Consider the following 25,847-nt stretch of genomic DNA (forward strand, 5'->3'; position numbering starts at 1 on the left):
CTCGAAACTTCAATTTTTGGAATCTTCTCGTCAAGATGTGCAGGATTATGTACTGAAAAGTTAAAAATCTCTGGGTTGCCAAGATGAAGTTTCGCCCTAGAATTGGTAACAGGGTAATCAAATATTAAAGAAACCTAGCAAATTAATGGGAGTGGTTTACGCCCGCGATATTTCAAGTTTGAATTATAATATAAGTCATCCCTGATTTCCGACTTTCCGGACTTTCGTGCTTCAACACTCCTCTGGATGCAAACAGTTTAAGTTCTAATAGAGTAATAGTAGAACCAACCGCTGCATCAAACTTTTCACGTTAAAGATTAAATCGATACTTCTAGTGTGCACGCTGTACACCGATCTTGCTAATCAAAACATCGTTTAACTTTTATGATTCTCTTGATGGGAGGATCTTGCGACGAAGATTAAAGATAAAGCAATTTGTTTAATCGTCGGAAATTATTCTAATACAGACAGTAAGATTTGATTGTGTCCTACCGTTAATTCGTGAGACTGCGGAAATGCACATATAAAAATCTTGAACAAATGAAACATTACAGGTACAATTTTGAAGTTATTTAAGAGGAAAGACCTCTGAGGCAATATTTAATTTGGAAAATATTGTCTAACACTCTGTGCTATTGTCACAAACGGCATGCATTCACAACCATAATGAACGGGAATGGGCACCATTGGGATCAAGTTTTCCACCGAATAGCAGCAGACAATCAGCTGATGATAAGTGGCGTGTCCTGCGGTGCGAAACATGCTTCCGTCAAGGTGGATCCGGAAGATTTATATCTCGCAAATATATCTATCTCTCGTAAATCCTACTCTCTCTCATACACTCTCCTTCCTTCCTTCTCTCTCTCTCTCTCTCTCTCTCTCTCTCTCTCTCTCTCTCTCTCTCTCTCTCTCTCTCGTCCTCTTGACCGTATAATGAAGTAGTTTGCGACGAAGGTCGTTCTGCTCCTTGGGAGCACTAAAGGATCCCAGTTATCTTAAGGGCTTAGGAACATCTAGACCAGTTGAAAAACATTGATTTTCCAAAAATATATTTGCGTCCCTGGGAACCCTCTTCCCGAAAAGTTTTAGCAGTAAATTCCCGAGGAAAGCCATCTTAAATAATAAATTTCCACGTTTTCTGAAACCGTGTCGTTTCTCGAGCTATGAAATATATTTTTGGGACCGAAGAACCATTTAAAACTATGACACGTTCACAATTAAACTGAAATTCTTGGGAATCATTTACGAACAGTGAACTGTGGATTTTTATGCAAAAGAAAAATTGTTTGTGATCTCCTAGCATCGAAACTTGGATTTTCGGAATTGTCTCGACAAAGTCTACACGATCGCGTAAAAAAACAGTTAAAAATTTCTGGTTTCCCGAGGTAAAGTTAACGCAACTCTTGAATAGACGTTACGACTGCTCTCGCCAAGTTTGAATAACCATTCTGTACATCTCGCGACACAAAGGATACGTAAAATTCTTGCCTCGCAGCGTTCTTCCACGTTGTTCCAAGGCACGATAAGAACGATAAGGATTCCAGTGGCGCGAGTACAAGTATGAAAAGACAAAGGTAATTGGCGCCATTAATTTTGACGGTATTTTAATGAAACGATTCGTCCTGGCCGCGGTGACCCATAAAAAATAACGGGACACAGATGGATTAAATATTCAAAATGTGGCAGTGCAGAAGGAATTTAATTATCTGATACTCGGTTGATCTATCTGCCTAACCTCCCCCGGCGAAGAAATATACGGGCTCCTTTCCACTGCGGTTGGGGGAGAGTCAGAAACCGGAAGTTATCCCTCCCATCCCGGTGCCGTGAAAGTAGGAATAGTTTTTGCCGTTGAAACCCGGCGATTCGTTCGGCAACTTATCGTCCTTCCAAACTTATTACACACTGACCAAATAAGAAGGTCCGGGGGTAAAATCGACTATGAGTTATACATCGGACATTCGTTATTTTCTAGTCGCCGCGCAAAAAACCGTGGCGGTAAGATCGCAACGATATCCGCTGGTTCTCACAAGTTATATCACTTTGCAGGAAAAAGTGTGATTCTTCGGTCGATACAAAACACACTCGCTATTTATTGGGAACCAGTGCCATATTTATTTTTTAAAGTCGAACAAAATATTCGGCCACCATAGACATCCAACTGTCGAGTCATCGGAGCCACTGTACGATACATGTCAACAACGCGGGACTTGCCAGCGTCATGTATCGTGCAGGAGACTCTCCTGCCTCCTCACGAGATGTACCCCGCGGTAGTGGGGATAATTCCGCGACGTTTATCATCCTTGGCGACATATACAGAGGAATCACTGTACTTATTAACACTTTGAACGCCCAACTAGAAACCCCAACAATTCCATAAAATCGAAGTAAGTTATTTAATGAAATAAAAATTGCAGAAAATTAAATGTATGATACTGAGTAATCCTCCAACTTTCTTGCATATCACAGATCCTAATCAAGTTTAGTACAATGAAAATATCAACGTAAAAATTCATTTTAAAACCTGCACAAATAATTCCGTCACCCACGTATTGGTGACGCGGCGACGAACGTGTTAAATTGTGCATTATAAACATTCATGAAGTGCAAGAAGTGAGAGTGGTGCCGCATCGAAAATAGAAATATATTAATTGTGTGTACGTCTATGAAGTGTTCTGGTTACGCAGAAATCATAATAATAATGAGATATTCGACACTCGGACTGGTCCCCATTAACGATAAGTTATCACCGCGTAATTGGATCCTTGACGAACGGGTAATGAAACATCGAGATAACTTTTCGAAAAAGATACGGCTCGCACGAAAAAGCCTCAACAATGGGAACCGAGAACGTATCTGCGTTTAAATTTTCCGAACAACCGGAACGCATTATCTTTGTACGAGAACGGGATTCGCATCATTTTACACTTTAGTTATCTGCCTCGCCTGTAGTAGCGTGTTAAATGCGGGACATTACTTCCGATCTTACCGAGGATTAGTGTCACAGCTTGAATCCGTGGCTCCTGGTGCGAGAATACGAAGTCCTCTGCGCAACCCACTGCTATGTAGAAAATACTGTCGATAGTAACATTATCATCGCCTTATCTAATCCGAGCTGTTCGATAATCGAATCAGGTTTCACCTGAAATAAATGGCGCGATTTAAGACTTCGCGAAGTTATCGTTGCGGGATCCTCAGGAATCGAGAAATTAAATTTACTGACATGAGTTCTCAACTTCTAGCTGACGAAAATTAGAAAGTGTGGCTTTTTCGAAGTTTTCGGATTTGTAGAGCTACTTGCAGTAACAATTTCCAAACGGCGATTGCTTCACTGCGATTTGTAAAATTAAATTTCAGAAAGTATTTTAGAAAATACAAATTTTACCTCGAGTGGCACGATCTTGGACTTCGTAAATTGTTCGAAACAAGAAAATTGTGATATTTAAAGAGTGCAATGACTTTTCATGTTTCCGTTGACGAAAATTAGAAAGTGTGGCTTTTTCGAAGTTTTCGGATTTGTAGAGCTACTTGCAGTAACAATTTCCAAACGGCGATTGCTTCACTGCGATTTGTAAAATTAAATTTCCGAAAGTATTTTAGAAAATACAAATTTTACCTCGAGTGGCACGATCTTGGACTTCGTAAATTGTTCGAAACAAGAAAATTATATTTAAAGAGTGCAATGACTTTTCACGTTTCCGTTGACGAAAATTAGAAAACTGCGACTATTTTAAACAATAATTTAATTCTAGTCGGGTCAAAGCATAAATTTCTCTTGCGTTTACTATAATGCCAACAAGGATATTACACACTGGTCGACTGTGGTACGATCTTTTATGCATGTGGTACAGTGGAAATTATTGGACAGTTATATTTTTATAGCTATTTTTTATGCTCATGGCGCAGAAGAACCTTCAAAGTGGAGGCTTGAAACACCTATTTTATAAAATAACTTTGGAACTGACGGAAAAGTGTGAAGTTGAAAAGAAGCTTCTATTCATAGTCTCCAAAGTGACGCAGAAACATTTTTAAAAGTGCATCAGATGGAATTAACATAAACAGAACGAGCCAGTTCGAGTAACATTTTTGTTCAACATTTGCTGACAGGGACTACGTGTTGAATTATTAACAATGAATAGAATTATTATTATTATTGGGCGATCGCCAATGGTACACATTAATGTTATAAAATTTTTATAGATTTTCGGGGATGTTTGACAATGCGTTCTTGTGTCAAAGTAGAATTTAAGAGGCGGCCGAATAGTTATGCGTGAAAGCGTTCAATAATTCAAAGGTAAGAGAAGCCATATTTTCCGCGCGCATACTCGGGTATCGAATATACGGGGCAACGGAAAACCAACATTTATGTTTCATCAAAGTCAAAAGAAAATTATATGTTTGTTTCTACAGGGTACACAAGTGAGGGAATAACGAGCGCGAAAGGTTCGTGTGTCCTATGACCGCTCGTTAACTTTCATCTCGGCCGTTTACGGGGTTGCTGTCTTCCGACAAAACCATCTAGCCAATATAAATCTCACAGTGAGCGTAACTGCGATAACTCATCGACGTGACAATGCGTTCTGTCTTCAGACCAGCGGAGCTCCGACGCGGTGGTCAATTTTCCAAATTCAGCTGGATTTTTTCCCCGGGAATGTAACCAAAGAAAAATCGGAAAAATCGAGAAAAATTGAAAAAAGCGACAGCGAGAAAAAAAACCTACGTACACTCATTCCGAAAATATTAACACTAGGTTTACGGAGCACTAAAAGTGACTATTTTACATTACTTTATAAAAATAACATGAATGTATCTATCAAAATTTTTAGCCACTTTTTAAAATGATATATGTCCAAAGAAATCAGTTTGTTAAATAATTCCTCATGGACGCATCTTTACAATCTCAATATTCGTAAATTAGATCCCGTAAATCTAGTGTTAAATACAACAGAATTTGAAGGGAGGAAAATATTCTGCAGTAAAACAAATAAAAAAATGACTATATTACTGTGTTCGCACCATATTTCTACGACATAAACCATCGACAATCAATTTTTGTGAATTGCCCACGACCAAATTTTATTTTGATTGGGAATCCAATTTGTAACACTCTATTTATTATCTTTTATCGTGTAACGAAAAAAAAGGGACGATTCAGTACGTTACCAAAAATTGAAAATGTTCTTTTCCGCGGTGGTTCGTTATCGGGAAAATTGCTTCAGAAAATACGATGTTGCTATTGTATTACGATACAATACGGTTTCAGCTTAATATTTAATTTTTTCACGGGTATCTACAACAAATTCGGATTCACGCGACCAACGGAAAATGTTCGATTTATTATTATGACTCTGTAGTTCCATACTGATGATCGTCAATCGCATACACTGCGTCGGCTGTAATAAAATATGTTTTTACGCCGTGTTTCGTATATTTTTATATTATTTTTGTCGTATTCGATTTATTTTGTTCAAATTAAATGCGTTTCGATGTACGCGCGAATAACGGTCCCATTGAAATTACTGCGCACCTTCCTTTTTCAATTTAACCGTGACCGAACAAAAATTTTGCGATTATCAACAAGAATTTTATTGTAATGCCAAAGTCCTTTCTTCTCCGAGGTATTTCCGCCATTAATTTCAGCCCTGAAACGTGCAAAAATTCCTACGGGAACGCCATTCTCAAAATATACTGAAACTAAAATTCCCATAAAATCCAGTTTACGTGTGCAAGCGTGATAAAAAAACACGTTAAATCTCAGCGAGTGCGCAGTCGCTGTAACGTTTACGCCAAGGGAAAAACTAGTAGCGTTGATTGCTCGTTACCTTCATGATTAAATAATTAATTTCTCTCGCTCGCATAACCGCCGGGCGATCCAAGATGTACAGTTTTTTTTTTTTTTTGGAGAAGTGCGCGCAAGTACCGACGACCGTACACGAATCATCTGGATCATAGAATAACAGGCGTTGCGAAATCGATGCATTAAACGAGCTTAACGGAGTAAGAATAATTAGGATGTTGGCAGTGCGCCGAGAATCATGCTTGCAGAACAGATTCGGGCTGGAAGAGAGTTCACACTTTGCTCATTACACGCGTTGTCACCCGCGTTTCTAACACCAACGCGCGTATTTCACCATTCTATGGTGAACACACATAGGCGGGGATTAATCAGCTGAGTCTGTATTCATTAAAAGATCGGTAGACGTTTGCTGAACGGTGGGAAACTTGAAATTCCTGAGTAGACTGCGGATTTCATGCGTCTGTGACAACAATGGGTTAGTGAAGTACAGCAAAGTCTCGATCCAAGTCCAATACTCGTGACATAGATCGTGTAGGGCTACAGTTTTCTTGGCCCCTGTTTTCTGGGCCCCTCGAGGGCTATGCCTCCCAGTGGAGGGGATAGGCGAACTGACTTAGATCGTGTAGCTCCATTCGACTTAGATCGAGACTTTACTGTGCGAAACAATAGAACCTCAGAAAGAATTTGCTATTAACACTAGATTTACGGGACCCGTCAAAATGACGGGTTCTAATATTTTTAATTTACAATTATTAAGATTCTAAAGACACATCCACGAGGAATTATTCAACAGATTTACATCTCTGGGTATGTGTTATTAAAACAAAATGGCTAAAACTTTGGGCAGTAAATTCTTGTAATTTTTATAAAGTAATGTAAAATAGTCGCTTTTAGCGCTCCGTAAACCTAGTGTTAAGAGAGGAAATATATTTTGACTTAACTCTTAACTTAACATTACATGGTTCTACACAAGGACTATTTAATGTTCGGTGTATATTCAATTTTCCGAAAACATCAAATTTTACGTGAAGGCACAAAAGAGAATTAGAACAGCGAACACAAAAAAAAAAACGGCGTACAAAGTTTAACAATCTTTCAAATAAATTTTAATTTGTGTATAATATTTGAACGTGCGAGGCACCGCCGTGTATTTAATAAAGCTCTCCAAAAAAAGAACACGAGGTAAAGAGAGAGAGAGAGAGGGACTTTAATAAAATTCCAATCTTCGTTACATGAAGTAATAACTGTAATCTGCAGGATCAATTGATACAGGAAATAAAGTCCGATATTACTTCAATTTCGCGATGTCTATTATAACGATGTAAATTTGCGTAAAGATTCGCTGTTATTATATTTTATCGGCGCAACCCGATCCCCGTGCACTTTATAATTGTTCCGTTGCGTTGGCGGGTTTAATATCGTCTCGATTTGACCGAGGAGGCGTGTTCGTTATCGGAACAATGATCGGTGTTTGTTCAGGAAAGTATTGCCCATACATACATATTCGCCGCGGGATCAAGACGATGATTATAACAGTGATGGAAGTGGTCAAGAACGAGATTACGATCCGGTATAGCAATTGCTGTTACTGTGTCCGAAACGGGTATTGGGCCGAGCGACGGCGGAATTTCCTGCAGGTCGTTAGATCGACGACTCCGATACCGTTAATCAGACGGCTCGAGGATTCTGAAACACGAAATACGGCCGAAACAAACGCGCCAAGAAGTGACAGTTCTATTAATGAGTCCCGCGGAATGATTTATCATTTTATTCACGGTCGGCCTTTGGATTGGCAGATTTTTTCACAAAGTCCGTGCAAACACACGCGCAATATCGGATCGACGGGAGAGCAATTTCCGGTGCGAGAATGCGCCAATTTTATTTATCTGTAATATTTATTTTAACACGGTTAACAGTCGACATTGCTTTTCCATCAACCCAACAGATACAAACGTAAAAGCCAATTGTCACGTTCGATGATTAAAAACCGATTTTTTGGCACATTCAGAATCGAATCGCGTTTCGAATATCAAAAGGAAAATATGATTAGCGGGTTGCATATTATGATTACCCTAATCGAATAAATAGATCCAATGCACGGAAACCTGTTACTTTTTCATCCGAATAAATTCGAAAATATTTTGCAGAGTATTCACGTTGATTTTCGGAAATTTGTCGTCGAAAGCTAGGAACGGCACGGATAACCGAACAATAGCGATGTTCAGATCCTTCCGTACACGGAGAAAATGATGTCTGTTGTCCTCGACCGCCTTTATATTATGGCCGGTATAAATTACGGACGCTGCGTGCGTGTATTTGTAGTTAGGTTTGTAACACGGCCCGAAATTACAGATTAACATTATTGAAACGGTCATGGGAATCAAGTACGTTTGTCGAGTTCATTCGGACCGTGCAGCATCCGTTTGTACGGTCATCCAACCGTGGTCGCGAAGCATTTCCGCTCCCTGAAATACTGCGCATTGCGGTATTTAAGAGCTTATTGTGAAGTTAATCTCACAGTGTTCTGCCCAGAAAGTAGCTCGTTTCATAGTTGGATCATCCAACAATAAAACAAATTATCCCCAACAATAGAATCACCGAGTCAAAATAATTTCAGACATTCTCTTTCGGATTTCGCGAAGTCGTAGCAATATTTTCTTCAGAAATATTGTACTTCTTTATTCGAGTACTTAAAACACTCTAAATTAAAAATTATTCTTGAATAATTCCACGAGGTCTAAATAAAATTTACCAATTTTTTACCGTTTCTTCGTTACTCGCTCGAAACAGTTTCAAAAATCCTGACCATCATGAATTGTTGCAACACTCCGTGGAAGAATCGTGTTTGCGAATTTTCCAATGGGATTTTCGGTGGAAGACACATCGGTGTTGTTAGTTGCAGCAACGAATTTGCAGAAAAATCAATTTGTTTGCACGTACCTAAACGGTTCGGCGGGCTATCGAGCCGAATAGTTGAGACGAATGCATCTCGGGAACTATTAAATCATCATCGTACGGACGCATCAATTCGCGAACTATAGTAGACTCTGTCTCGCAACCAGGATTTAGCCGGTTCATCCGGGGCGCAGTTGCATTGCAGCAGCGTTACCGGTCGCCGTGCACATCGTGTTTTCGTTTTGGTCTCGTTGAAAGAAAACATAACTGCGTATCATTGCGCCATTAGTAGATTGGTGGCGGCGCTAGTTGTTGAAGATACTATGCCGGCCAATGTCATAGCCTCGAGTGCGCGCGTTTAAATCAGATCGAGGTCCATTCCGGTAATTAAAGTATTCCGTTACCAGAGAGCAATTAAACAGATATCAATCTCACGGAATCGACGAGAAATATATATATATTTCTTTTTTATTTCTGGAATACCTTCGCAGCTATGTCATTCGCGAACGTAGTTTCGATTTTTCAACGATGCAGCACCGTGTAAATTTACATAATTTAAGCTTTTACGTCGCGTGACACACCGATTTCACGTTTCGCCGTTGAATTAATGTGCAATTAGCAGGAACAGCAACGAAAAAACAATTATCCAATCAACGTTAAGCGCGATGTCCATTAGTTTCGATATAATCGAGTCAAATTATCGGATGTAATTATCGCGTTTCATCTGTCGGTGTTAAAGTGTCGCTTCTTGCATCGGGTCTCCTGGAAAACAGTCATTTTCGGAAGTTTCCGAAAAAATGGCATAAACTGATTGCAAAAATACATTATAGTATACATTGTACACGAAAAGAATTTTAATTAGTACATTCTTTGTATACTGATTATTTAATAATCTGGTTAGATTGGACTTGAACGGTGAAACGGGGCAAGAGGCTATTTACTGCTGGAAGTAAACGTTAAAAGAACAATTTCGCTTCGTGACAACGCGTGTCTACATCCCCGGCAAAGACAAAAGAGGATGTCAGCTTATCTTCAAGCTGGAAAGTTCTCCTCTAGCGTGTGCTCATCCGCTTGACTTCATCTGATTGCCATTCGTTTAGCTTACTACATTATTTTACAGAAGTTATTCAAGAATGCCTTGACAAATTCATTCATTCCACGCCACTGAGTCTTCATGCGAACATTAATAACTATGGCGAATATCTGAATAATCGATCTACATTATTTGTTCGTTAACCTTTTAGCTCTACCGTACGCCATTACAGAGGCTTACATCTTTGACATCTCTTTGAAGGGCACGCCCACCATCTTGGATCGCTTGCCATACTCGCATTGAGAGCTATGTATTATGCCATGGCAAAATTTTAAAACCTATATTTTTTAATTAGGGAATTGGACAATGAGGGTTTAACAGAAAATTCGAAACCATCTGCTTGAGATGTAATGGCGGCTAGCTGAAGGTAAGCAAGGTTAGGTCAGGGAGGTCAGGTTAGCCCAGGCCAGCTCTGGAGGACCTCTAAAAAAAATAACTAGATCGTGCTACCCACATTTATAGCAATATTTTCAAAATAAACAAAGAATTAAAGACTAAAACCCAAAGAACTAAATTTGCTAAATAATTTCTCATGTATGCGTCTTTAGAATCTTGATAATTTTCAATTAAAAATATTAGAACCCGTCATTTTGGAAAGGAACACAATCCCATCGTTTTCCTTCGGTCGGTGAAACGCCATAGCGCGGTCGCGATAGTTTTTCGCGCAATAGTGATCGCAGCTCTATGACAGAGGAGGCAAACCGACAGCCTATAGGTATGTATATCGTTTCCCGCGGGACAAATGAAATTATTTCGAAAAGGACGACGTCGTTATTGCCGCGTGAAACGGAAGAAACTCAATTTCCGAAAAACTCGATGTCAAACGGCGTATTCTCGTAAATTAAATAATGCCGTCACGAGAATGAAATGCAACGCCGCGCGTCGAACGCGACAACTAATATGTATGTATGTCTCCTCCGCGATAATGAACAAAATTGCTTTCGGCTTGTCCATTTTGCTGATTGTTTTCGCGCGTCGCGGCCCCCGCTGTAAATAAAACGGTAAATGCTAACACCGGCGAGATCGGGGGAGCGAGGGGAGAAAAAAAAAGCGAGATCGAGAATTTATTTAAACAACGACGTTCGATCCGAGGACGCCGTGGAGCTCTTGGCAAGCTCTCTTAATTATTCGTATAAATTTTGCTTCTTACCGAGCGAATAACCGATCGATATAAATCATTCGGCCGAGCCGAGCATAATGTACTCGCTGGCTCGCGTTCAAGATGCCGATGATGTTACGCTTCGCTACCGCGACTTTCCGATATTTCCAGTATCATAGCGTATCGTAGATAAGAGATCCCTTTTGACAGTCACCGTACAAACGGAATAATCTACATATATCGTTGATCCTGTTTAATGAAACCTCGATGGCGAATTTCTTCCCCCATATTAAATTTGAATTAATAAATCCCAAGGATCTCGACTGTTTCGAAACAAACGAATCTACAACAATAGTCCAGACATCGAAGAACCTGTCATTAAATAATCTACAGATTTACACACGACAAAATTACACGCTTCTGAGGTAATGAAATAAAAATGTGTTTCTTCTTTTAACACTAGGTTTACGGAGCAGTAAAAGTGACTATTTTATATAACTTTATAAAAATAACAAGAACATGTGCCGCGCAAATTTTTCGCCATTTTTATAAATACCATATACCCAAAGAAACAAATTTGTTGAATAATTCCTCATGGATGTATCTTTAGAATATTAATAATTGTAAATTAAAAATATTAGAACCCGTCATTTTGACGGGTTCCGTAAGCCTAGTGTTAATAATTGTGATCAGTCGAAAATAGTGTAAGAATATTCTCAAAATCACCTAATGCCTGCATCGTTCTGAATTTTACCTATTTATTTTTAAATTCTCAAGACCTGTAGTCTTATTAATTTTATACACAATCCGGAATGTACAGTGGCCCTTTGAAACTGTTCGTAAATTATTTGAAACGGTTCTAAATCATTTTGATTTTTGCGTCAGCAAGACTGGTGAAATTAAACCGAATAAACTTGAATGCGAATACTTTTATGTTTCACTGCATACACGTACAATTTTGTGAAAAGATGCCGTTGAATGGAAGTTGAAATATTTCCTCCCCTTTTGTTGCAATGTATATAAAACGTTGCTGTCGAATTTGTGTGCGCATTTCTACGGCAAAAGATATCCCTTTTGAATTCAATTGATCTGAGCGCCAGTGGTCGAAACAAAGTAGAATTGCATAAAATTCGATTCTCATACGATCTCATGAAAATCGTATTTTATTTACGGCCTGGTACAAGTAAAAAGTAATGAAATTAGCTCGGTTTTTCTACAAATTAATTCGTACAGAATCGTTCAGGGGGTGAGTTTACAACCATTGTTCGTCTGTTATCGACGTATCCATTGATGCGCTTGTACACGGTATCTTTCTTTGAAGACTCAAGTATATCTTGGAAATAGTATTTCCTATAATCGGCCTTACGAACACGATAGACTCCTTCGCGATGACGACGTCATGGTAGATCCCCGCGGAAAATCCTGATAATATTTCTGTCATCGTTTCATACTTCAGAGTATTTATCCACGAGCAGTATTGATTGATCTTCGCGTTGCCCCGCGTACACACAGCAATCACTGTCATTTATTACTTATTTCGTAGCCGTTGCATCGCATTTAAAATGTTCTTCTCGCGATCTGCTTTTCGAGAGATGAATCTGGAAATACGTCAATAGCCATAACAGCTGTCCGCTTCCCCTCCAGTAATACGTTATGTTGTAAATCTGGAGTAATTGGAGTGGGTCGGACAGTTATTATGACCGTTAATATATCTCCAATCCTTCGTTTCGAAGAGCATAACTCTTTCCGAAAAAATAGGCGACCTATTCGCAATATGTTCTGTTAGATTTTTGGAACGACTGTAACGTTAGGTAATACTGTTGCTATACTCAAAACATTAGAACCTCTCAAAATTTCTTCAGAAGTATTTTAGTTGTCAATTACAAAAAAAAAAAAAATGATAACGTAATATGAACGATTACCTCGAAAAAATTAATGAAAATTGGTCAAATTTGCAGCGTTTATATAACACTGACCCCATTTTTGATCTCATAAATTATCTAAAATTGATAGATAAGAGTGGGAGCACCCCGTTGAAAGAAACCAGTGAAAGCACGCTAACGAGAGCCGAGAAAGTCCATCCATTTTCCGCGGAGTATCATCCAAAAATGATCTTCCATTCGATATCTCCCGATCCCTTATTTACTGTAGGCGGATGCGTCGAAAGTTTGCGCCTTATCCAGAAGGGCCCGGTGTGTTTATTGCGATATCCGCGACAATAAAATAGAGAGGTCGATCGCCTCGAAATGAAATGTTGCTGTATTATTTTTCTGGCGATCTGCCAGGCTAAACTCGAATCTTGTGGAAGCAATGAAAATTTGTTCTTGGAAGTTCGATTTTTAGGTCGGACGTTTCCCCCCCCCCCCCCCTCCCCCTCGCGGCGACTTCTTTGTATCAATATTATTTGCCGCGGTTATTTGTACACTTCCTTCGCTCCACCTTTTTCCAGCGTATCGCTTCCTCTGCTCGCTATTGCTCGTGTCACTCGGATTTGCCTTTTTCTACCCTGGCAGACTGACGTCGCAATAAATCTAGAGACATCATTCCGCGAGCGAAAATCGCGAGGTCTCCGCGCGCGGCCTCTACCGCTCCGATTATGGTTACCCTCCGATTACTTTACCGAAGCTGTCCCGTGCAAAAATTCGGTTAAGAGAATCTGATATGAAAATCAATTTTAACTGTATAATAAGTTGAACCCTCGGACCACGGGGACCATTCCTATAAATATGCAGGGCGAATCTAGTAACTGGGTCGGGCTATAACTGTGCTTTACCACTGCGCCGGTTTACTCCTGCTAAAACTCGCGCTACTTGATGATAGAGCTTGTGTCAAACAATGCGGAATTATTCTCCACGACTTTTCTTCTATCTGCGAGAAAGACTGTTCACCGATTTATTTATTGGGTTCATCTTTCTGTTGTTCCGATTAATTCGCCTGAATAATTGAATGTATACAATTTTTCTGGGAATGGTGAACATATTATAACATGTAGCGAAATTCGATTCAGTAGTTGACGGATTATATGCATTTGTGGCGGTGAAATATAAAATGGTAGAAGAGCAAACAGAATTTAAAAGTAACGAAATCATCCGCCCTTTAAAATTATTAAACGGGGAATCAAATTGTTCGGTTTTAGCGGCTGGTAATTTTTTTTTTTTTTTTTTTATTTAATTGTTTGATGTTGCTTCAACATCAAAGGTCATTAGCAACACGGTACATTTTCTTACAATGTATTATACATATTTGTATCCTTGATATACTTGGCAAGACCGGCGATATTTATTTTAATGAACATTTCAATATTCAACGGTGGCTGCACATAAAGTTCGCACTTAATGTTTTGAATTTCAATTCCTACGAGTGTAAATGAAACATTTAAATTGTTTGATCTGTAATTCAGAAGTCTTTTGGAGAACAATTATATGCTTCATACTGTTTCCGAGGTTTCCACAATTTGTTGAAAGAACATGATTTTCGTTCAACAATAGTTAGAACCATTTCGGCCACGCTATCAAGACCCATCGAGGTGTGACACGTACCAGTTAACGTTCACAGTACAACTGAACTCGCCTTAGAACGCATTATTATTTGGTTGACGGCCCATTTTCCGGGTCAGAGCATGAATACAATCCCCTCCGCGCCGGATTAACATTATTATTCATTTTTGACGTGTTCCTTGGATCCGTTAGCTGGTGATATTAACAAAATCGGCGGAGGCTAACGAAAACCAAACATAATAAAAACATATTTCACATTTCAAATTTCATATTTATCTGTAGACAATGGTATAAAGGATTAAAATATTTTCCTATTTTATAGGTTCTTGCTTTCCTATAATAATACGTTGTCACGTTGCAAAATTTGTCACTTTCCCTCCCATCAGGATCTTTCGAAGGGACCGGAACGCCCTCTTCCGGGTCGAAGGGTCGCTCGCATGCTTAGGGGGGGATCGCGAGGGGCGACCATTATGGTATTTCGCGGTTATGGTCCCAGGCCCGAGGGCCACTCGCGCGCGCCATTAGGAAAACCGCGAGTAGGGTGGGGGGAAACGAGGATCGACGCGTTACCGGAAATCGAAGGGTCACTGTCGCGTTGTCGCCCGTTCCGAAAAGACCTCTTAGTCGCGTCGCGGTAAATCATGCGAGTGCCGGATCAAGGTGACGACACCTGCCAACAAAGAACAACCATGAGAGATGCCTGGGCGAACAACGGGTAAGTCATTGATCCTCTTTAACACTAGAACGACGGGAGCAGTCAAAATGACTGGTTCCTAATTTTTTCTTTTACAATTACTGAAATTGTAAAAATGTTGTCATCGGAAATTTTTTAATGAACCTCTTCATTGAAGCACATATTACAATAAAAGTTGTATGAAGTCTGAATGGGCACAGTCTTGTCACTGTTACAAAGCAATATACGTCAGTCGCATTTATTGCTCCGTCGTTCTAGTGTTAATTTCGCGTGAGAACGACTCGTCTCTCGATATATGTCAAGAACACGGGTCTTGTCGGTGTCGTGTATCGTGCAGGAGACGTATGTCCACACTCCTCGGCGTCCGAGGACCCCCGAGCTTCGAAACCCCCCACCAAGTATACCCCGCGGTAGTGGGGATAGTTCCGCGACGTTTACCAGCCAGGCACTCGCGACATATATAGAGGAATCACCGCATACTGTTCTTGGTCAGTACAATAGACCATAGAACCTACCATAGAACGCGGTAAAAGAAAAATAATATAAAAACATAAATGTACAAAGAATTATTAAATAGAACGCGGCTAAAGAAAAATTATATAAAAATGAAAATGGACAATAAATGTAAAACGAATGATTTAAAATAGCTGTATAATCACTGTCACAGAAGTTTCAGATTTGTTGAACAATTTTTCGATCGTGTTGTACGGAAGTCGACTGTAGTTTGTTAGGAACCAGATGGAGCACCCTAATTTGCCCGAATCCGTTAAGCGTTTAAATAAATAACGGCGAGCAGCGCGCACGCGTGTCAGGCCACGTACACGAGGTGTTCGCAGAACTGTTTCGTCTTCAGCGGCGTCACGCGACAGTTTAACGACACGCGACACAATATTCATGGTTGTCCCCTCGGCGGAATTGAAAATATTAATAGCAAGGTCGCGTCGGTCGGAGAGAAACTTGCAGCCTCGCTTATTAATCGCCGACATGACAAAGCACGATTCTTTCTCTTTTCGCATTACGAGGCGAAACCGTTCCACTTTTGTACGCCGGTAATTTTTTCCTCTCATTTCCCCGGCGGTGGCGCGGCGTGGCGCAGCGATGCGCTTTTACGTCATAGCAATTCATTCTTACTTACAGAAACGCATCCGCGCATTGTGCCTCCCCGTTCCCCGCGCAGAAGCGTGAGTCTTCAAAATGAAAAGTCGGAAAGAAAAATGTACGGGTATCAACAGGTTCGCGTTCCCTTGCACCCGCGAAACAACCACTTTCACGTGGGCCGAGTAAACGCCGAAAACCGAATGCGTTTATTTGCACCTCGGCTCACTTTGCATTTCCACCCCCGATTGCACCGAAAAAAATGTGCATCGCGACGTTGTTCACCGTGTAAATTTTCACTGCGAACAGAGGGCACCGTGCATCAATGGTGTGTGCCCCCACTTGTATCTCATGCTTCATCCTTTTGATCAGAATAATTCTTGTTTATAAATTCCTCTTGTTGTTCGACTTGTTTGAATTTTTATGTAGTCGAGTAGTTTGAAAAGACCTAGAATTCCTACGAGCAACATAAATTACGAATTCGACAACGAAAAAATATTTTTCAGTAGCAACAATTGCGTCCCGTAGGTTTTAATATTGTTCGAATAATTATGAACGGTGCAGCACGTAAATGCACTCGTGCGATCGAGAAACAGTGCATTATCGTTAGCTAAAATTGCAGAAGATTTAAAGGTTGTTTAGACGGGAGTGGCAAACGTTGTTCCGATAATTCGCGTTCGCTATATACTTTTGACACTCCGACTATTCAAAATGGCAACCGGAGTGGAATTGCGATTCCGTGCACGATCGCGCGTCAAAGAGACATTAAAACAATTTTCCGTCCGAAGAGTAGGCTCCTAAGGTCCTGTAATTTGTGGCTCTGTGCGCCTCGAATAAATGTGCAGAGAGAGAGTCGTGGCTTGTTAGCGAATACTCTCATTAATCATGGCGAAACAGAAATTTTACAGTGAATTCGCAGGCGAAGAGAGCTTATATTTTAACAGGGCTCCGGGGTTAAACTCCGATAAAAATCCATTAGTATTAGCACGTTAGAATAATAATAAATCCTGCAATCTACTTGTCATTCGCAGGAGCAGTATCTTTTTTTTTTCTGTAAAGCTTGCGGGTAATCATGTGCACGGGAATGAAAAGCGAAGCTTAAGGTATTAAGCCCCTTTGTCTCGGCGCACAAAGGCAAACAAAGCGCAAATCACGTAATAGGTATCGTGTAATCTCTCGAGAATTTTTGACTGTGTTACCGGCGAGGTGAATGACCGTGTAATTGCGGAATAAAACCCGTAGCAATTCGGTTCCAATAAAGTTCCCATTGGAAAGGACCTTCGTCCTTGCTTTAAGCGCTTCTGCGCTTACGTACTCTTTATAGGCATTTAAACTCGCGAAGAACAAAGTGCACGCGGACAATTATTGGGAAATTACCGGTCCAAATTTTTGCTTGAATCGACTGCGGATCTTTGTGCGAAGTGAGAACTCGAAACAATAAGTATCCAATTTCTTCTGTAATAATTTTGATAATGGGACATTATTGGAACCGAAAATTCAAACTGCACACTCGCTGTGTCGTCAAATCTCTATTTTAGTTGATCCCGGCACATTAAAACTAGTGTTCCTGATTTCTCAACATTTTTTATTTCTCGAGAATTATCGAGAATTCTCGAGATATCTATTGGGGATTATTATATATTGGGAAACTTTTACCAAACTTTTATAAAGTGAAACATTACGCTTTTGTTTTGAAATGACTTCTCAAGAAGCACAATGCGTCTAATGTAGAATCGGACAATCTACTTCTTTTCTTCTTGTAACAAAATCTGTTGGCCGTAGAAAAATTTCTTTCATTTTGTGTGGATGCTGGCTTCGTCGTATACAGAACATGCAAAAGTTGCTGAAGATTGGGTGTCCTTTTTTCAATGGACTCAAAAATTTGGAATTTCTTTGTTAGAGTCCGGAATTTATTTTCTTCTGCCGCTAAACTCTTGACACTAAATTCTTGAAGGCTATCTGCAATTTCTAATTCTAACTGTTTTTTCCAGTGATAGTTCCTCATTCTGAGAATCTGAAAGTTTTTCACTATTTTCATAAGAATCATTGTCATATTTTCCAAAAAGTCTGCTTAGAATTTGTTTTGCCATTTTATACATATCTGCCTTAGATGTTAAATAAAAAAATGTATCTTCTGAATCCTTTTGCAGAGATTCTGGATTATGCAAATATTTTACAAGGGATACAACAATCTGGTCTCTTATTTTAGATATTTCTTCTTTCATAACAACAAGAAACTCATTACTCAATTCAGTATTCAGTTTTTCTAGTTTTAAATAAGAATTTAAGAGAATTTAAGAATTTATGTGTTATAAAACAAATGAGATTCATAAGAATTTTCCTAGATTTAAATTTCTCGAGAAATGAGAAATAATCAATTATAAAATTTCTCGAGAAGGAACACTAATTAAAACTGAGTACCTCGATCATCTAAATTCGTAAAGTGGATCTAAAAATTGTTTGAACGCTGCACTATCGAAATATCGTCGATATTTGAATCAGGATAATGTGGATAATGTTGAGAACAATGAGAGCATTGTGCAGTAAAATTAAACGATCGAACGAGCTTAGCTGTCGGTGAAATTCGATGGTAATTAAAACGAAGTGCCTGGCGATATAACAAACAGCGCCGACACATTTTCAACGAGTGCACTCCTGTTATTTCTATAAGGGAACGGTAAAATGGACAGTGTGATCTAGCGTTAACGATCGATTAGGTATTTCGCTGGTTGGCTGCCGTTGCATATTCTCGCGAAAGAAACGAGCAGCGAAATGGAACGGAGTAAAAAGAGCGAGAGGGGGCGTGCCCGCGGGCCACCTCCTTGTAAATAGCTAAATAATCGTAGCTCACCGGGCATTCTTAGCACATTTCCGCACGTTCGCAATGCGAGCTGCATTCCACGTACCTGTCATAATCCACGTAAGATACGAGCTCGACATAATAAAAGCCCCGGACACCGTCCGTCGAAACGGTCTCGTTTCAGAAACGAGCACGGCCGCGCACTAAGCGCAACCTATTTCGAAAACGCGACCAGCACCGGCGCGACGCGACGCGACGCGACGACGGTACGTTTTATATTCCGTTTCGCGATCGATTTTGTAATTTTCGCAATTCACTGGCTCGACCGAAAAGTCTCTCCCGGGAACTTTTTGCCCGGCGGAAGTCGCTGGAAAATTCCTTATTGGCTCGCGCGGTGTGTGTGTCCCCGGCGCATAATCGTTTAAAATTCCCGCCGCCGCCGCCGCCTCCCGCGCAGTATCCGTTTCTGCAAAAGAAATCTATGCGAATTTCGGAAGAACGGTTTGTTTCATTGCCGTAACTGCGACTCGTAATCATTCCACCGAGAATTTCCGCGCGACCTTTTATGGAGTTCAACGAAGCGGAAATTAATAGTACTTTCCTTTCGTTTTTATCGTAACGTATCTCTGTATCCAATGGAAGACTTTTTTCTCTCATTTTTCTCTCTCTCTCTCTCTCTCTGAGCACAATTTACAAGCACGGTGGAATGCCGCTTCGAAGCTTGAACGATGAATATTATATTTTATATTATTATTATTATTTTATATTTTAATATAAATGTATATCTGCAAGGGATTTTTATAACAAATTACGATATTAATTCCCTTTAGAATTCCCTAGGATTAAAGTATTCCAAAACACTAGTGAATTGCTTGCAAAAAAGTGTAACGAGATATTTGAAATTAATTCATTGATCGATCTAGATTCCAGGTGCACGGGAAGAGTGCATCGTTTCTTCTTTTTTCTTTTTTCGTTCGCTGTGCATCTCCAACTGTTTCGTCGTGTTACGTTATACAACATGCAACGATTTATTACATCACGTGTCAGCTGCTGTTTGTCCGCAAACTTCGCGATATGCTTGTTTGCAAATATTTATAAAAAGGCTTGCTGTGTGTCTGTCACGTGAGCCACAATCTTCACAGATTGTTTTAATTTCTCTGGGTGGTCTAGATTAATTCGACCATTTAATAATTTCCTAACGTTTATTCGTGGACATGTTGTGGTTACACTGTGGATCTTTGGCTCGTGAGAATTTTCAAAAAATACTGCTCGAGAAAATTTAATCGAATTTTTACCTATTTTCGTTTCGTAAAACGTGCAGTGATATTGTCCATTTTCGTAATTATTCAGATTGAAAGAGACGATTCTGTTTGCTTCAATTTCCTTGCAATTCGTCTAAAACAAGTTAAAAATTGCATAGGTCACTTCGAAAAGATGGTAGACGCTTTTTTAGTCAACTCGACGCCATATTGAAACTTAGTGTAATCTTATTGAGTTTTTTAAGACTACGTACGTGCTATAACCGTGCGTAGTGTAGAAAATGTTCCCGTCCTTGGAAGTATAATGCGTTTTCCGTTCCATCAAAATATGTAGTATGCGAGATACTTCCGGATCAATGAAATCGTTCTTAATACAAAATGAAATTCCCGCTTCATTTTATGGGCACTTACTGCGAGAAGATGGTTAAACATTCCTTCGGAACTGTATCAAATCATGCGAGCATTACAATTCACGCTTGTGCCTTGAAGTCTTCTCGTTCCGAGATAGAAATAAAATTATTTTCCGACCAAAAAACGATTTTCGGTCCAGCTTAGGATCGAACTTTAGGCGACTAATCTGCGTACAGACCGTAACAAGATTCCACCGTGTGTTTGAAGTTGTCCCCGGGAACCGTAGTTGTCCGATGTCTATTCCGCTCTTACAATACAAGGGGACAATGAGACATTTACAATTGTGCCATGCTCGACAATAACATCCTTTCCGCGGTACGGCTTGAATGACTATACGATGCACATGCTTCGAGACGCTGCACCACTGTTCTCAGCACTGTGCACCAGGGTTCATCAGACAGATACGTGTTTCTTCTCTCGTGCAACGCGACGCGGCAACGTGCGCCTCCGATTGGAATTCATTTTGTATTTTTCTTCCACCAGACAGTGAGAAAAAAATTACTCTCTAGGATACCATGAATGCTCAACCCTTGAACTTCATTTCTGATTAATGTCCGAGTCATTTCTGATTTCTTTCGATATAAGGCGATGGCTCGGGACCGGCTTTCGCCGTATTACGGACGAACAAGAAATAGAGGGGATGGCGATTTTCTTATTTCGAAGTAAAAACTTCATAAAAATTAAAAGAATGTGTCTGTCCAATTTGAGCTAATATATACCTAAAGAAATAAATTTGTTGAGTAATTCCACGTAGATGGATCTCCGCAATCTCAATATTCGTAAATTGAGAATATTAGGACCAGTTATTCTGACAGTAAACCTGGTGTTAAACAATTTTTTCTGGGTACTAAAATGGCTACGGATTTGAAAATTGGAGTCTCCCCTTTACAAGCACTTCGAGCGAATGAAGAGATTGTTTTCTGGGTGCTGCAGATGAGGAGATTGTGAAATGAAACGATAAAAAGCGGACGGTAACACGTTTTTCTTGTTTCTCGTTTTGCAGGTAGCATGGCTACGCGTGGACACACAAACTATTTTAACGATAGCCAATCACGTGATTACGAAGAATCACAGGATCGGAGTCACGCACACGGAGCATAAAACGTGGCACCTACACATACGGGACGTTCGTGTGCACGATCGAGGCGCGTACATGTGCCAGCTGAACACCGACCCAATGAAGAGCCAAACCGGCTATTTGGAAGTTGTAGGTTGGTTCGTTGAATTAACAAATTTATAAACAAATCGACACTTCTGGCACGAGCTCAACAAACTTTCCCAACGAAAGGGTTACTCTTGGTCTCCAAGACCGCTTTTACACGAGTTTCTAGGAATTGTTTCCCGGAAAATTGTTGAACCTTTTGCATTGGGATTTTGCATACATATTAATTGGTACGTGTGTGATTTGTTTAGAGCAAAAATGACACGAGTTACATACATTTTTATAGTTTTGAAAAACGTGTGGACATAGAAACTGGTTATCAGATTGCAGATTATTGTACATTTGTAGCCTGTCGTAATTTCTAAGGTGCAAGGAAATTTGTTCACCAATCTAACACTGAAATTATAATATTTTATCCCAGCCGTAAGGTTACGCTATTATCCTCGCTGGTAAAATAAATTCATCTCCAATTCCGCTACGTACGAAACGACACGTGGAAGTGGAAACTTGCATAAAGAATGAACGTTATGAATGTTAAGTAACGTAGAACTCGGAATATATTCAACCCTTTGCGGACTAGGATTTTTAAAAAATATTAAATGCCATCATTCATGTTCGCAGAGCGAAAATAATCCTCCAAGTCGGGGACGGGGTATAGCGCATTGTCAAGACAAATGAATTTTTTTCAAATCTGTCTGGACGAGTGAATTCAACGTCAAAAAACGCACGAGTCGCACGCTCGTACGTTTCCTCTAGAATTAATAGTTTCCGAGACAAACGGCCAAAAATATTTCGCAGGCTATGAGGTCTGCCTTCGGCCCCTGAATGTGAATGATGGCTGTTGAAAAAATCGAGTCGAATATGTTCTAGAGTTCCATATTATATGCAGGTTTCATCGGAATTGCAGCGACGCGAATAACAAGCGGTGCAGTTGTCTATTATCGACTGTTGCTAATTTCCAATCTTTAGAAAGCAATCAAAATCCATCGAGATCTTGAAAACAACCTCCACTATTTCCTACAGGTTGATTTCACGTGACTGAGCAGCAACAATTTTTCAAATTGATTTGTACAGCCGGTAAATAAATATTAGATAATATTCAGTCGACTGAAAAGATTTTCCATGTTTCGTAAAGACCTGTATAAAAATAATGGTCACTCTGTCCAATTAATTTCGATGGAAATATGCGAAAAGAAAATTCCAAAAAACCTTCACCCATTTATTTATGATACTTAATCGCACGACGCGAAGCAAACGTCAAAAAGTCTTAAATTTTCTGTAGAACTGTATACATTGCTGTATGAATTGATAATAATTATCGAATTTTTCAAAAGCGAGAAACTTTTTGGTCAATCAGTTCGATTTTAATAACGCGAGGAATTGACCAGGCCGCGGTGTAATTATATCAAGAAATATGGATAGCTGATGCATTCTGCAATTGGATTATCTCGGGAACAATAGGAATGGTGGCATAATGGAATTTATTATTGTATAACTTCGATTTCCTTTGTTACTCGCGGCGTCACAGCTGCGGACTCCAATCCTACGAATCGGTGGAGCTCGTCGTTAAATTAGCATCTGCTAAACAATAATACGTGTTGTTTCTGTTGTCAGTTCCGCCGGATATCTTAGATTATGCCACGAGCACGGACATGATCGTTAACGAGGGCAGCAACGTTACGTTGCGCTGCGCGGCTAAAGGAATACCCACGCCGAACATCACCTGGAGAAGAGAAGACGGAGAAACTATACTACGCGCACATGGCAAAGAAGGTAACCGTCGCAGATTAACACTGAGAACTAGCAATAAATGCGACCCGTGTATATTGCTTTGGAATAGTGGCGAGACTGTATCCATTCAGACTTCACACAACTGGAAATATTAAAAGAAAAATCACACTGAGATCATTCGAGAAATTTTATAGAAACTCACTGATATATTTTTAAATATTAATGCTTTCGCTTATGACGCAATAGCGAAAACCAGTACACAACGAATTTTGCCGGGATCATGACAGACCCTAGAGTACCATTGCAGAGCTAATGCAGCCTGAGCAGGAATGAATGAATTTATTTAATGATTTCCCATGAAAGTACTTCTACAACCCCACGGACAATAAAATGAAAAATGAGTTGTTTCAACCCCCCGCGATAAATCTGGAATTATAAATATACAACTGTTTCCTGTATTCAATTTCGGGTTGAACCAGTCCTCGACGTTTAATAATAATTTTCGCTGTGTTTCTCGCGTTTGTTCTTATCTCTCAATTACCATGAACTATTTTAGTTCAGTTCAGTTGTGTACCGTTTCAGTTCAGTAGTTCAACAGATTTTTGGAATTAATTTAAGAACATTAAAATTCTTGTTCAAAAGAAAATGCTTGCACTTCCTTCACGTTCAGCTCAGTCATCTAAGAGCCTAATGCCAGGCTTCCGGTGGGTGTTGATAGCGGGAAGAAATTTTTACTCCCGAACAAATAACCGTACAACCCAGTTTAGTTGTGTACTATTTTAGTTCAGTAGTTCAACAGATTTTTAGAATTGATTTAGGAACATTCAAATTATTGTTCAAAACAAAATGCTTGCGCTTCCTTTATACTCAGTCATCTAAGAGCCTAAAGCCAGGCTTCCGGTGGGTGTTGATAGCAGGAAGAAATTTTTATTCCCGAACAAATAACCGTACGACCCAGTTTAGTTGTGTACTATTTTAGTTCAGTAGTTCAACAGATTTTTGGAATTAATTTAAGAACATTCAAATTATTGTTCAAAACAAAATGCTTGCGCTTCCTTTATGCTCAGTCATCTAAGAGCCTAATGCCAGGCTTCCGGTGGGTGTTGATAGCAGGAAGAAATTTTTATTCCCGAACAAATAACCGTACGACCCAGTTTAGTTGTGTACTATTTTAGTTCAGTAGTTCAACAGATTTTTGGAATTAATTTAAGAACATTCAAATTATTGTTCAAAACAAAATGCTTGCGCTTCCTTTATGCTCAGTCATCTAAGAGCCTAATGCCAGGCTTCCGGTGGGTGTTGATAGCAGGAAGAAATTTTTATTCCCGAACGAACAACCATACGATACGACCCAGTTCAGTTGTGTACTGTTTTAGTTCAGTAGTTCAACAGATTTTTGGAATTAATTTAAGAACATTAAAATTCTTGTTCAAAAGAAAATGCTTGCACTTCCTTCACGTTCAGCTCAGTCATCTAAGAGCCTAATGCCAGGCTTCCGGTGGGTGTTGATAGCAGGAAGAAATTTTTATTCCCGAACGAATAACCGTACGACCGAGTACGTGGCGTCAGGGTGGAAATGCTGTTCGCGATAATTCCCGTTGCATCGATCAGTCTTAAAGAACGTAAATTCGCATAAAGATCCGCAGTCTAATCTTTTTTATGGTTCGACAGTGAACGCGTTAAATCCTCGCGAATCCCTAACCGTAAATTGCGAGCGAACAGTACGCGCGGGGGTGTTCCCAGGGGGTGGTGTTTTCAATTGGATCGAAGTCGATGCCACTGGCTAGCAGCCGTTCTTGTGTTTAAAACTTGAGCGTCGCGTCCGATGTATCATTCCGTTGTCAATAGCGTTTTCTGCGCGCGGCTCGACGCGACGCGACGCGACGCGGCTTGCGAAAAGAACGCGCGCATAGACCGAGAGAGAAAGAGAGAGAGAGAGAGAGAGAGAGAGAGAGAGAGAGAGAGAGGGATAGAGCAAGAGGAAAAAAAGCACGGTTTCCGTCCCCCGCGTTTATACGAAGTCAATAGAGTGTTAAGGAATATATGAGGTACGATGGACATGCAATGAAAATTTATCACCGGGGGCCGGCTTTCAAACTTACTTAACGAGTAGGACGCGTGCAGCGGGAACAGCGTATGCGAGAGCCTGTCGTTTCACCTGCATTGTTGGCATGCCGATGACGTCGGTATGAAATACAGGTCCCCCTCCGCCAGGTTTCATGCAGCAACACCAAAGTAATACCAACATTCTGATTCGCCGAGGCGAGGGTGTGGGGCGCGAGCATAAATCATCCCTTTGTCTTTTATTCGCGGCAGG

The 25,847-nt window shown here is 40.1% G+C and overlaps 1 protein-coding gene across 1 annotated transcript in view; it reads left to right on the forward strand.

Annotated features, from left to right (window-relative positions):
- The window catches only part of LOC143362559 (opioid-binding protein/cell adhesion molecule homolog), an 80,228-nt gene that overhangs the window by 21,708 nt on the left and 32,673 nt on the right, over positions 1-25,847 (forward strand). Inside the window, exons 2-3 of the mRNA XM_076802833.1 lie at positions 21,641-21,848; positions 23,414-23,572. Coding sequence (XP_076658948.1) covers positions 21,641-21,848; positions 23,414-23,572 — 367 coding nt within the window. The remainder of the gene's footprint in view (positions 1-21,640; positions 21,849-23,413; positions 23,573-25,847) is intronic.

The sequence above is a fragment of the Halictus rubicundus genome, chromosome 17 (assembly GCF_050948215.1).
Source record: "Halictus rubicundus isolate RS-2024b chromosome 17, iyHalRubi1_principal, whole genome shotgun sequence".
In the NCBI taxonomy this organism is placed as follows: Eukaryota; Metazoa; Arthropoda; class Insecta; order Hymenoptera; family Halictidae; genus Halictus; species Halictus rubicundus.